The sequence below is a fragment of the Scardinius erythrophthalmus genome (assembly GCF_964197995.2).
Source record: "Scardinius erythrophthalmus genome assembly, chromosome: 23".
Taxonomy (NCBI): domain Eukaryota; kingdom Metazoa; phylum Chordata; class Actinopteri; order Cypriniformes; family Leuciscidae; genus Scardinius; species Scardinius erythrophthalmus.
The window spans coordinates 19,457,682-19,469,966 of NC_138243.1; the positions used below are offsets into that span (position 1 = coordinate 19,457,682).

At 38.1% G+C, this 12,285-nt stretch overlaps 1 protein-coding gene across 12 annotated transcripts in view; it reads left to right on the top strand.

Moving 5' to 3' along the window:
• Positions 1-12,285, top strand: part of dlg2 (discs, large homolog 2) — a 243,638-nt gene that overhangs the window by 208,177 nt on the left and 23,176 nt on the right. For 9 of the 12 annotated variants that reach the window (XM_081354624.1, XM_081354630.1, XM_081354633.1 and 6 more), the window contains 3 exons: positions 957-1,059; positions 2,495-2,539; positions 11,827-11,941. In XM_081354624.1, coding sequence (XP_081210750.1) covers positions 957-1,059; positions 2,495-2,539; positions 11,827-11,941 — 263 coding nt within the window. The remainder of the gene's footprint in view (positions 1-956; positions 1,060-2,494; positions 2,540-11,826; positions 11,942-12,285) is intronic. The other 3 variants (XM_081354629.1, XM_081354632.1, XM_081354635.1) reach the window with 1 other exon arrangement.

The window sequence follows — 12,285 nt, forward strand, 5'->3', positions numbered from 1 at the left end:
ACTTTTGTCCAGTACCTCAAACTTGAACTTTGAAACTGTTGAATGCTTTAAAAATGTAAGTGGCTAACAAGTTGCTACATAAAGACTACAACACTTGTCAGCCATGGTTCATTTATTCCACAACTGAAAGTGTCCAGTAATGGGGGAAACCGGGAAGAAACAAATAGCATTTGCCTGGTAATGTGATCTTGACATGTCGACCCCCACAAAACAGCTTTTATTAGGCTACTGATTTGACAAGAGCCTTCATGGGAGTGAAGATAATTTAATACATATTTTTCACAATTACTATTGATTTATTTATGTGCAACACTTTTTAATGAGGAAAAATGAGTGCACCTGTAATAGCAGTTTGCCTGCAACACCTGCTCCAGGTTTGTGTGCCAGCAGTGTACAGCGGTTTCCTGCCCTCAGCCGGTCCAAACTTGCTTGAACTTGGACTTTCAGTGGCTCAAATTGGCACATAAACAGAACTGATGATGCAGAATCTCATATTTTGGAGGAACACTGATTACTTAGTGGTCCAGTCGTTGCAGACTCTGGCTTACAGGGTCCTGCCCACCCACTGATCTGCTACTGTAGGCTTTTCCTGAACCGGAGAACCGTGCATCTGGATCACAGCAGGCGTTTCTAGTGCCAGATCACTCCAGGCTTTCCTGCAGCAACATACCACATTTTCTGAAAGTCAGGCAATTTAAATATGAGAGTTTTATTAAGAGTGACAGTATTGCTGGCCATTTAATACTTATAATTTGAAACATTAATATTGGTCAGGTGATGAATTAGCTTTTATTTAATGTACACTTATAATGTATTGTTAGGGATAATAAATTGTCAAAAAGTCATTCTAGTATTGTTGATCATTTAGTTAATGTTTCAGGTGAGTGTTATTGATGAAACATCATTAGACAGTTTGATGCTAATGATGTAACAACCTTTGTTGTGATTGATTTCAGGTTAATGGAATCGATCTGCGAGGTGCCACTCATGAACAAGCTGCAGCTGCACTGAAAGGAGCGGGGCAGACGGTAACCATCATCGCCCAATACCGGCCCGAGGGTAAGTGTCCGTCAGCTTCTCCTGACCAAACACTGTCGATGAAGATCACATGATTCTTACTCATGGAGCCAATCAGGGTGCAGAGGTCACCTTTAGCTGCAGGCAGGACAGAAACACAACTCACCCAGACGTTTTTGGGCCAAGGCCAAGCCGGTGCGCACATTATTCCTCCTGACTGTTACAGAATAGCGCATGTGCCCTCGGAGTGTTGAGGTGCCATGTTTGATAAGTGTCAGTTAGGGGGTTTGGCTGCTCTGGACTCCAGTGACCCATTCAGATGGGGTTGGATGCATCACCATAGTCTCGGATCTGAGAATGTTTTCACTGGCTTATCTTACTTAAAGGTGAAGTGTGTTGTTTTTTCCCCTATGTGACAATTCTAATTTAATGTGCTTAGACAACTATGAAACTAAAACCTTTGTATGGTTCACAAATTCCACTAAAATTCACGGTTTCCACAAAAATATAAATAAAATACAACACAACTGATTTCATTGTGATAATAAGAAATGTTTTTTGAGCTGCAAATCAGCATATTAAAATAATTATTTATGGAGGACCATGTAACACTGTAATTTTAATCAATAAAATATCACAATAATATTGTTTTTATGTATTTTCAATCAAAGAAATGCCTTGGTGAGCATAAGAGACTTTTTTCCAAAAACCTTTAAAAAATCTTACCAACCCAAACTTTTGAACAGTAGTGCAAGTCTTTTTCACTCTTCAAAAAAAGACTCAAACACAAAAAAAAACTCTATTATAAAAGATTTAATATTAGCGTTATGTATGTTACTTAATAATTATTAATTATTAATAATAATTTTATTTTATTCTTTTTTTGGAATATACTAATTAAAAATATATATATATTAATAGAGAAAAAGGCTTTGTAGAAGCAGATGGTGTACTGTAGTTGTGTCATCAACCAGCAGAGGCCAACTGAAACATACGGAGCCCCTAAAGGGACATGGTGCTGGAAAAAATATGAGATGGGAGGAAAATTATAATTCAATGCTTTTGCGTTCCCCCAAGAAACTTTGTGTTCACTTGCAAAACATTTGCGTTCCCCTGAAAAACTTTGCGTTCAGACCTTATTTCAGTCATTTATCCAAAAAATGAATCTCATTGACTTTGGGATGATGGAACTTAAAGTGCAAAAGTGCTCTGGGTTTTAGGACTCATTCCTGCAGCACAATTCCCAATTCCAATTGTTGCCACTAGGGGCACAAGAAATGACACATTTTACCTTTAAATTGTGGCTATACAAAAATACAAGTTATCATATTCTCCATGACATAGGAATCGGTATATGAGGTGTGCATAGCATGAGCTACAGGTGTGTGCTCGTACAGTCTGTGATAAGGTGAGAGAGACAGATGTGGCAGTGTGGTCAGGTGTGTACTGATATGTCCTCTCTTTTTTCACCCGTCAGAACTTGCCCTGTGCTCCCCACGCCAGGCCCCGCCTCCAACTGCAGGTTTGTGCCATGTGATCAGCACCTGGGTCAAAAGCAGTACCACACAGACAGACTGCACAGAGCTAGACCACAACGAAAATGCAGATTTTACAGTTCCTTTGTTTTGCCTTCCCATGAGGCTTTGGGAACTCCAGGACAGTTGGAGCGCTTATATCTGATGGTCTGGGTTCAGAGCTCAGGTTCTGTCTAACTCTCTGCAGTCTAGCTGAAGAACGTGGTCTCGTTCTTGCCCCAGTGGCGGCTCTGACCATGGGCCTCTCATTCAGGGGAAGGGACAGAGAGAGACCTTGCTCTCCTGATAATCCTGTGTGCATCCTGTGTTACCCCTGCCTGCTGCCTCACTTGATAAACTCCTCGGCTCCTGTTGTGTTTGTTCTTGGCTCTAACCCGCCCGTCCGACACAGACGGCTGCTATACAGTACATACACATCTAGATATTGCTATTATCTAGATACACATCTAATACTGAGAGATCAAGACAACTTTTACATTTTAATAATATTATGGAAACCATGACAGATTTGTAGTATTCCCTGATGAATAGAAAGTTGAAAAGAACAGCATTGTCTTTAAAATAGTAAAGACTTTTATAATGTTACAAACGATTTCTGTCACTTTTGATAGTAAAAAATAGTCACATTTCTTGGACGGTTGTTTAGTGATTATAACCAAGCAAAGCAGGGGCTGATTCATATGAATTACACGATTCAATATGAAACACTGAGTATTATCATTTTACACATTTCTAGAAGATGTAGTCGCATTATTATTTTATTTTATTTTTGACATATTGCGTATTGAAGTTATATTTTATCATATATTTATGCAAATCACATGGACACACATGACACTTAAAGCCACAAAATTGGGTCTTTTACAGGAAGTTATATGGGCTTTACCAGAAGCTAAATTAACAGCTCAGGGTCAGGGTTCGGGTTCGGGTCAGCAGCCATGCTTGTTTACTGCTCTGCTCACTGTCTCTACTCCTCTCCTCCTCTTCCCCCTTTGACCTTTTCCTCTCCCAAACAACCTGTTTTCCCCTGCTGAAGCCAACACATCCTTTCCACAACACACAGATCATGCTCACAGAATGGCGGCTTGTAAGCCCACTCACAAACACAAACTACTATGGCAATTTTCTACACTAATATGTTTCAGCATATTAGTACAAATTCGTAGTCTATTCTATCAATTGTCACACAACTGTGGCACCAAAATTATTTGGACACTTACGCCACACTTAAAAATAAAAGAATGTATACAAAATTAAGTATTTGGTATTTTGTATTTAATGCGATAACATTTATTTTTAAGTGTGACTTAATTGTCTAGATACTTTTTGGGGCCAAGGTATGTATTAATGCATGTATTATTAAATGAGAAGTAATGATTGCTACACATGATTGAGTGTCCTGTGACATTAAACAAATAAACACACGACAAATCACTGACACATGATGTTCTATTTTCACATTAAAACATGTTTCTAATATAAAATTGCATTTATATTATTTCACTTTAAGACATCAGACGCCAACTATAATCATACTGAAGTCTGATAATACATCATTTGTGTTAAGATTCCTGTCATTCTGATGACTGTAGGGAATCTGGCTAATGACATTCTAGCATCTGACACCCATCCAGCATATATCACTGAATGAGATCCTATGTAGAGCAGTTAAATATGTGGAGGAGAAACATAGTTAAGGTGACATTTTCTTTCTGCCAAGAGCTTAGAGGGGCGGAAGTGCTCTGGTGCAATCATTTTGGCAAGTACATAGGATTCCACATTCATAAATTTGGACTTGAGGAAAACTTTAGCTGATGGAGGAGGTGAGGATGCTTTTTTATTCAAATGGCAGCAAGAGACAGAGTCATCAGAGGTTTCTAGAGCGGCGTTCTAGTCACAGCGACTATTGACATTTTATTCCTGAACTCCCAACAAGCCCCCTTGCATTATTTCCTGAATTTTGGCCGAGTGGGATAATGTTGATCTTTTGCCGACCAAGCCTTTGTGAATCAACAAGAATTGATTCTCTTGCCATTCATATTTTATTATAATGGCAATTTCCTCCGTTTGCAATAAAGCCATGCACTAAGCAAAACTGTTTAGTATAGACGTTTTGTGGGCTTTCACAATAAGTTTCGGGGGTGCTTTCACAAGTTCTAGATAGTCAGCATTATGATTATTTAGTCATAGAGCCGTGGTTCCAACTAGGCTGATCTTTTGTCCGTAGCTCGATCTAATTCCCCTGATGCTCTTGGGATCGATTCTGGGGAGGTAGAGCTCATTAAGGTGCAGTGGTAAATGCAAGCTTGCACTTTCAGCAGGGGTGTTGTGGGACTGCTGAGATGGGCTTTCCTAGGGTCCTTTTCATCAACAACTCCCTGAGCCATTGCAATACGACATCCTCGCTGTGTAGCAACAAAAAAACATACAGTTCCAAGAATACTGAAAATGGATTGATAATCAAGCAAAATCAAAGTCAAGCTGTGACTGAGGTTCTTAGTCTGTCAAATCAAAACTTGAAGTAGACTCTTATTCCAGAAACTTTAGTTTTGTTTTCTTGTTTTGAAGAAAATCTAAGCCTGAATTGCTCTTAATGGAGGAAAATCACTTATTTAGGAATCTATGTACTGGTCAGGGGACATGATTAAATGTGTTTGATTTTTAAAAAAATATATTTTGTTAAATATATATTTTTTTAAATCGGCGCTGCTTTCAAGACTTTTATGTCAAAGTTACTTTTTATGTTTTGCAGAACCACATATGCTTTGGGAAGCAAAACATTTTATAGCTAGGTCTTAATAAACATTTTGTATTTTTATATTTATTTTTATATTTAATAAATCAAACACTTTTTTATTTTTGCTACAATACAATTTAGGAACGTTTTATTTTTATGACCTCAGATACAAGGGTTACAGTATATATCCTCCATATAATTAGACAAAACGACTAGAGAGATGGTAGGCAGATCATTTAAGCGTGGTCAGACAGCATCAGCTAGCTTGTGTACCATCTCTGGGAAACATAATTACATGTGATTTTATCAAAGTGCTCTCGTCTCGGGTACAGCAAACACTCCCTGCACCTTGGTAATTTCAGGTCAGAGTGCACTAATAGGTTACTGAAACTCACACACAGATCCACACACTGACTGACAGACCATCTTCTTCCATCAGAGAATGAATGGATTGTGGTATTTTTTTCTACCTTTTCGCACCATCACTACAGAAATACTTTAAATGGCTGTCCCTCAGTGCTAGCTGACTGAGTAACATAGTCATGCTCTCAGAACACACTGCAGTTTTTAGCTGGCATTTTGAAACAGAGAACAATAGGCCTTGAAAAGGTTTTTCAGAACTGACATTTTCATTTGTTGTTGTTGTTGTTGTGTGTGTGTGTGTGTGTGTGTGTGTGTGTGTGTGTGTGTGTGTGTGTGTGTGTGTGTCTACTCTTCATACCACAGAGATTTTTTCATAAACCCGACTGTTTTGATGCATCAACAAGCTATTAATGAAATCTGCTGTCTGCATAAATGTAACGTCCCTCTGATAAAGCTGGTTTCCATCAAAAATCCTAATATCTAATGTTTATGTGTGAAAGAGAATGCAATCTTCAGCTAACAGGCTATTAATCATTTAGCTGGATAGCCAGAGCTTTATGAATGAATATTTTACCGTAATATTGTGTGTCCTGTCTGATTTATGACTAACCTCTGCTCTCCTCCATCTCATTCTTTCTAATGAAGCCCAAGCATCTAAGGAACTTCCACAGAGAATGAATCTTCCACATAACTATCGTTTTATTGTACTGACAGATTGTACAGTCAATTTTCTTTCTTTTTTTTTGGTGCTACTAATTTATAGGGCAACATTCAGAGAGAAGAATTTTGTGCCCCAACATGATTTATATTTATAAGCAGATTCTGGTTGATTTGCCATCCATGGACTGTAAAAAAAAAATTTTTTAATAATAATAATAATAATTAGTTTAACCTTCTGAGAAGCATTTAAGGTTAAACAAGGTTATCTCTCCTCCTGTGAGGAATATTCTTAATTGAGTTGTCAGTCATTTTATGGCAATGTTCATTATCTTCAGTTCGTAACTCGTCTCGGACATGAATTATACATCAAATTGTGCAGCAGTGTGTTTCTAAGTAATCAGGCTTACAATTTTCACCTGGTGAGCAATTTTTTTTTATCTCAAAGACTTTGAAGGGGGAACCCGAGCCATAAATAGAGACCAAAATATCATAGAGAATCACGTATGTTTTTTCGAACACCCTAGCAGGCACATAGTAACACACTAATACCACTCAGAACACCCTAGCAACCACATAGCAATGTTTTGGCAACCACCCAGAACACCCTTTCATTGTTTTGCACAGGTAAGCATCAATAACATTTCCTTCAGAAAATACAAACAACTAATTTTAAAATGTTCTTTTTGTTGTTGTTTTTCGACTTTTTTGGTTTTGGACTGATTTTCAGAACTCCCTTTGGATTGTTTGCGAGTATATATTTCTGTAATGGGCTGTGAGGTGGACATTTGCCAGCGTTTAGCCACTGCTTGGCCCTGATCCCAGATATCCTGTGGCTTAGTTTCTTTGGCTGAGCTACTGTATTGGCAGATTCTCAGGAGGACATGCACAGTTTTTACATTCAAATGTACATGACTGCTGTTTACACACAAACTCACTCATGTCTGTATGGACCACACCTTCATACAACTCCATCACTCTTAAGGGACAGTCACATTTACCAGTGCTCGGCGATATGCCCACCTGGAGGGCTTTCCTCCATTGACTGCCAGTTTTTTTTGTTTTTTTTTTAACCAGGTTTGTACTAAGGTAGTCATATTAAAAGACCAAATTCAGTATACATCTTATTGATGATGCATACTATGTTCAGGCAAGCAGATGAACCCAGAATATTATCGCAATGCACAATTTCTCGTTAAGCGTTCTCCATAGAAAACCATTATAAAGAAAGCGCTTAACCATTTAGTCATTGCATTCATAATCTTATATTTTGCCCTCCAGGTCTGAAAACTATTAATTGGAATCTGCGTGATCAAGAGTTCACTAAAGTTCACCACGCAGATTCCTCTCATGTTGGTCATGTGAAATTGCCGCGCTGACCAACAGAAAGCTGCTTGGTTTGAAAATGACTTTGTGTGAGTAGTGATCTCTATGGTATTGACAATGGACTGTCATCATTACAAGCATCACTCACCATTGTCTTCTCAGCACTGCAGTTTGTTGATACAGTTGAATTATTTGAGCTAAAAGCTTGTTCACAGATGTGTGCTGACATCACTCATGATGTTGGCTTAATTTACAGTCTCTACTTTCCTGAAATGTTACACTGTCAGTTTTGCAGCTCACACATTGTGATTGTACCTGCTGGCGCAGTGATGGTCTTTTCCCCTGCTGCGGGTGGAGCTGTATTTGACATGTTGGAGTCACTGCACAGCAGCTAATGAGACTACACAAGCTGTCCTCTATTAACTGAAAGCACCTCACTCCAGACTGACACAAACATGTATGTATGAGTGATGCACAAGGGCGGCTGTCAGAATTGATGTCTGCTGTGCAGTGTCTTATCTCTGTCTCTGGACATGTGGTTATCCATCATCGCAAACAGCCTGTAATCTTCCTTGGATTTCTCAGCTTGAAAGGTCTGAGGCAGACAGGTAGAAATCTTTTCATATTGACAATATTTTAGATCTATCATATAACTCTATACAGTATAATAATTTGTCTCATTTGTGACTTTTTATTTCAAATTAGGAAAACATTGAAAAGAAACATTCTTCATCTAAGCTATGGCAGAGTTATTTTCCTGTGAAATTCTCCCTTCACATCTGTGTACTGCAAATGTGTTTGTATCCTGCTGTATTACCTTTCCATCTGACCCCGGTCAGCAGTCAATAATCATTTGATTTCTTAATTCACGTGCTTTTCACAAGCCTGCTGCTTATGTGCACAAATTCCTTTCATATGCTTGTGGAATCCGCACGTTTTGAAGGACCGTTAAAGCTGAAATATTTGCCGGATTTGTGGCTTGTTCACCTTTAAGTGAGCTAATACGCTGCAGATTGAAAACACAAAGCCGACATCAAGAGAGAAAATCCAGCATGGCTTTTGATCTGGACTTCTTCAGGGGGAGGAGGGGCTCTAAGACACTCAACCCCGCCCACTCTCGAGTTCTAGCCAATAGGAATGGATCTGGAGGAGAGAGTGTGTGTGTGAGAGAGAGAGGGGAGAGGAGGTGGTAGAGTGGCAGTCTTTGCTTGTGTGTAGGGAGCGGTCAATCTCTCACAGTGCTGCAGTCTACGAGCATCCTCAAGAGTGAGACTCTCTTTTTATTCTCTCATTCATTCATTCTTTCATTTATCCTTTATCCATCCTCTCTTCCAGCCACTCACCTTTTCAGTTTCTCCACTGTGTTGCTGATTTCATTCAGTTTAAGTGAGAGTTTACTTGCAAGCACATGTGTGTGTGCGTTTGTTAAGCGTGTTTGTGTGGGGTCTTTGGGGTTTGATTTGGTTTAGATGAGGTTATATGCATGTTATACTTTTGAAAAGTGCAAAAAAAAAAATATTAAACCGTGCATGCAAGTGCATATTTTGCCATTGTCCTGCCTAAAGCGACAACTTCCCTGGCGAATAGTTCTCAAGGTATGAACTTTTTTCAATCTTTTTACATAAAAAAATCGAATATTTCTAACTGTGTTCCAAAAACATCTCCTGAAGGTTTGTGTGCTCAGCAGTCTCTTTTCATTTGAGTGGATTTGTTCGGGATGAGTGCGTCCCTCACTGCGGGATTGTTTTGGGTTCTCTACTTTATCCTTCGTCTGAGCTTTGCACCACTCCGAGACTCTTTAATCTGTTTCTCTCTCTTTCCTTCTGCATTTTTCTCTGGAGAAGAAGCATCTCTTTGTGTCATTTTTATTGTTTAGAGGATTCTCTGTCTTCTTAAATAACATTGAGGCCATCAGAGAAAGAGGTAGAGCTTAGTTTCCAAAGGTGGGAGTTTGAATCTGAATAAATCCTGTATATTTCATTGGGGGGGAATGTGGAAATATGTGTGCAAAGCAAACTGCTTTTACAGCACATCACCGATTGTATCATCACCATAATTGTCCTTGATCTTCCTCTGCTAGCCCGCAGACTAATGACAACATTTACTTGTCATTTGACCTTTGAGTTCCTGCAAGGACAGACAGGCTCTCAAAACAGCCTTATTCCTCGGCTGAACCTTCGAAGACCCTTATGCTCATTTAAAACCTCAGAAGCTGCTCAAATCACCTTGTTGATTAGTCGGTTAGTTTAGTTATTTACTGAGACATTTTTTGACCAATTAAATGGCTTAAAAACTTAAGATAAAACGAAAGGGACTGGATGAAAAGGAAGCAGAATGAGCTGGAACATGTTGCTCAGGTGTGGTGGGTACTCTGTCTTGCTGGTCTGGTTGCTCTAATGGTGTCCAGGCTGGGCTTTGGGGCATTGCTGAGTTCTCAGGTTCAGCACATGGTGTGTGTGTGCGTGTGTGTGCATTGGTCTCAGCAGCAGCAGTTAGAGCAGATGTAGTTCTCTGCTGAAACAGGGCTGAGGTGTGCAGCAAACTGCCATGCCTTGCACTATATTAGCTGCTGAACGAGCTTCAGTCTGTGTTAGGAGGGCAAATCTGTGTTTTAAAGCTCATGAGTCTGTGCCTTCCTAAAAAAAGATATTGTAAGATATTCCTTCTCTTTGAAATATTATTGTGGTAACACTTTACACTAAGGTTTCATTTGTTAACATTAGTTGATCTGTTAACTAAAATGAACTAACCTTGCGCTGTTACTGTATTTGTTAATCTTTGTAAACGTTAGTTAATAAAAATACAGCTGTTCGTTGTTTATGTTACTTCGTAGTGCATTAACTAATGTTAACAAATTGAAGTAAATGTTGAAATTAACTTAAACAAAGATTAACAAATGCTGTAGAAGTGCAGTTCATTATTAGTTTGTTACCTTAATGGAAATTACCATTATTTTCTATGCACTACCGTTCAAAAGTTTGTGATCGGCTCAATTTTTCAAAGTCTCTTATGCTTAACAAATATGCATTTATTTGATCAAAATACAGTAAAAATAGTAATATTGTGCAATATTATTATAATTAAAGATTGCTTAGGTAAAGAACTATTGTAATATATTTGGAAGTGTCATTTATTTCTAAGATGGCACAGGTGAATTTTCAGGGGCATATCCTCATGTCACATCATGTGTCAAATGATTCTTCAGAAATCATTAATATATGCTGATTTGGGGCTCAAGTAACATTTCTTACTATTATTAATGTTGAAACCCGTTTTGCGGCTTAATATGTTTTGTGCACACATTTTTCAGGATTTTTTAATTAATAGAAATTTCAAAAGAACAGCTTTCATTTAAAATACAACTATATTATTATATTAAAAATGTCTTTGCTGTCACTTTTATGTAGTTTAATGTAGCCCTGCTGTTTAAAGTTGTAATTTCTTTCAAGCAAATACATTTTTATCATCTGTACTAGTGGATGTTTTAGGATGATTTTTGCTTAATCTATCATCATATGTTTAAAGTTGAGAGGGATCTTATTATAGCTTTTTTATTTTTGCTTTTGTGTTTACGTAAGGCTTGAACACCCAAAAGAATAGGGGGTCTTAAAAAAGTTCATAAATATGGAATAATATACAGTCAGCTGGTTATTATCTTGCAGAATGATGAATGTTTCAGTTCTGCAGAAATCTGTGGAGATTCAGTATCAGCCTGCATATAACAAAGAGACTGAAGTGGGATGTTATCGGATATCATACATTTTCACCACAGAAGATACATGTGACATTTCTCTCTCTCTCTCTCTCTCTCTCTCTCTCTCTCTCTCTCTCTCTCTCTCTCTCTCTCTCTCTCTCTCTCTCTCTCTCTCTCTCTCTCTCTCTCTCTCTCTCTCTCTCTCACTCTTACTATTTATTCTACCTTTCCTATATTGACTGTGTGACCTTGTGCTAAAAGTCAGCACAGAACAGCTACAGTAGCTGCTCGTATCGATCGGAGCTGTCATCTCAGACACTAAGACAGCATTTCCCTCCAGAGAACTTTTTATGAATTCTTTGGTTTGAGACTGTTTGTTTGCATGTGCTACGTTCTGTTCTAGATTTTTGAATTGCCATTGCTTAGTTTGATGTTTGGTTTAAAAAAAAGATTTTTGCATCATGTTTATGCTTGCTTGGTTATGTTTGTGTTTACAGAATACGGGCGTTTCGAGGCCAAAATTCATGACTTACGAGAGCAGATGATGAACCACAGCATGAGTTCTGGATCCGGATCCCTCAGAACCAATCAGAAACGCTCGCTCTATGTCAGGTAGACCTCATCTATTTAAACATAAATTCACACATTTACTCCGAACTGCAAGAATTCATTTTCTTAGTATGTTTTTTTTCTCTCTTGTTTTTCAGTACATTATCTAAAAAAGCAAAAGTGAATGTTTTCCTTAACCCATGGGCATTTTTTCTGTTTTAAAGCAAAGAAACTCTAGCAAACATTTATACCTTTTAATTTCAATTATTTCAAGGTATTATCTTTGAAAACAGGTCTTATCTCACACCATTTATCTTCTCAAGGAGATTACTAAGATTACAAGAAGTATTTTTACTGAAAAACAAGATGAGAAACAGATCAAGAAAATGTTTTTGTTGCAAATGGCT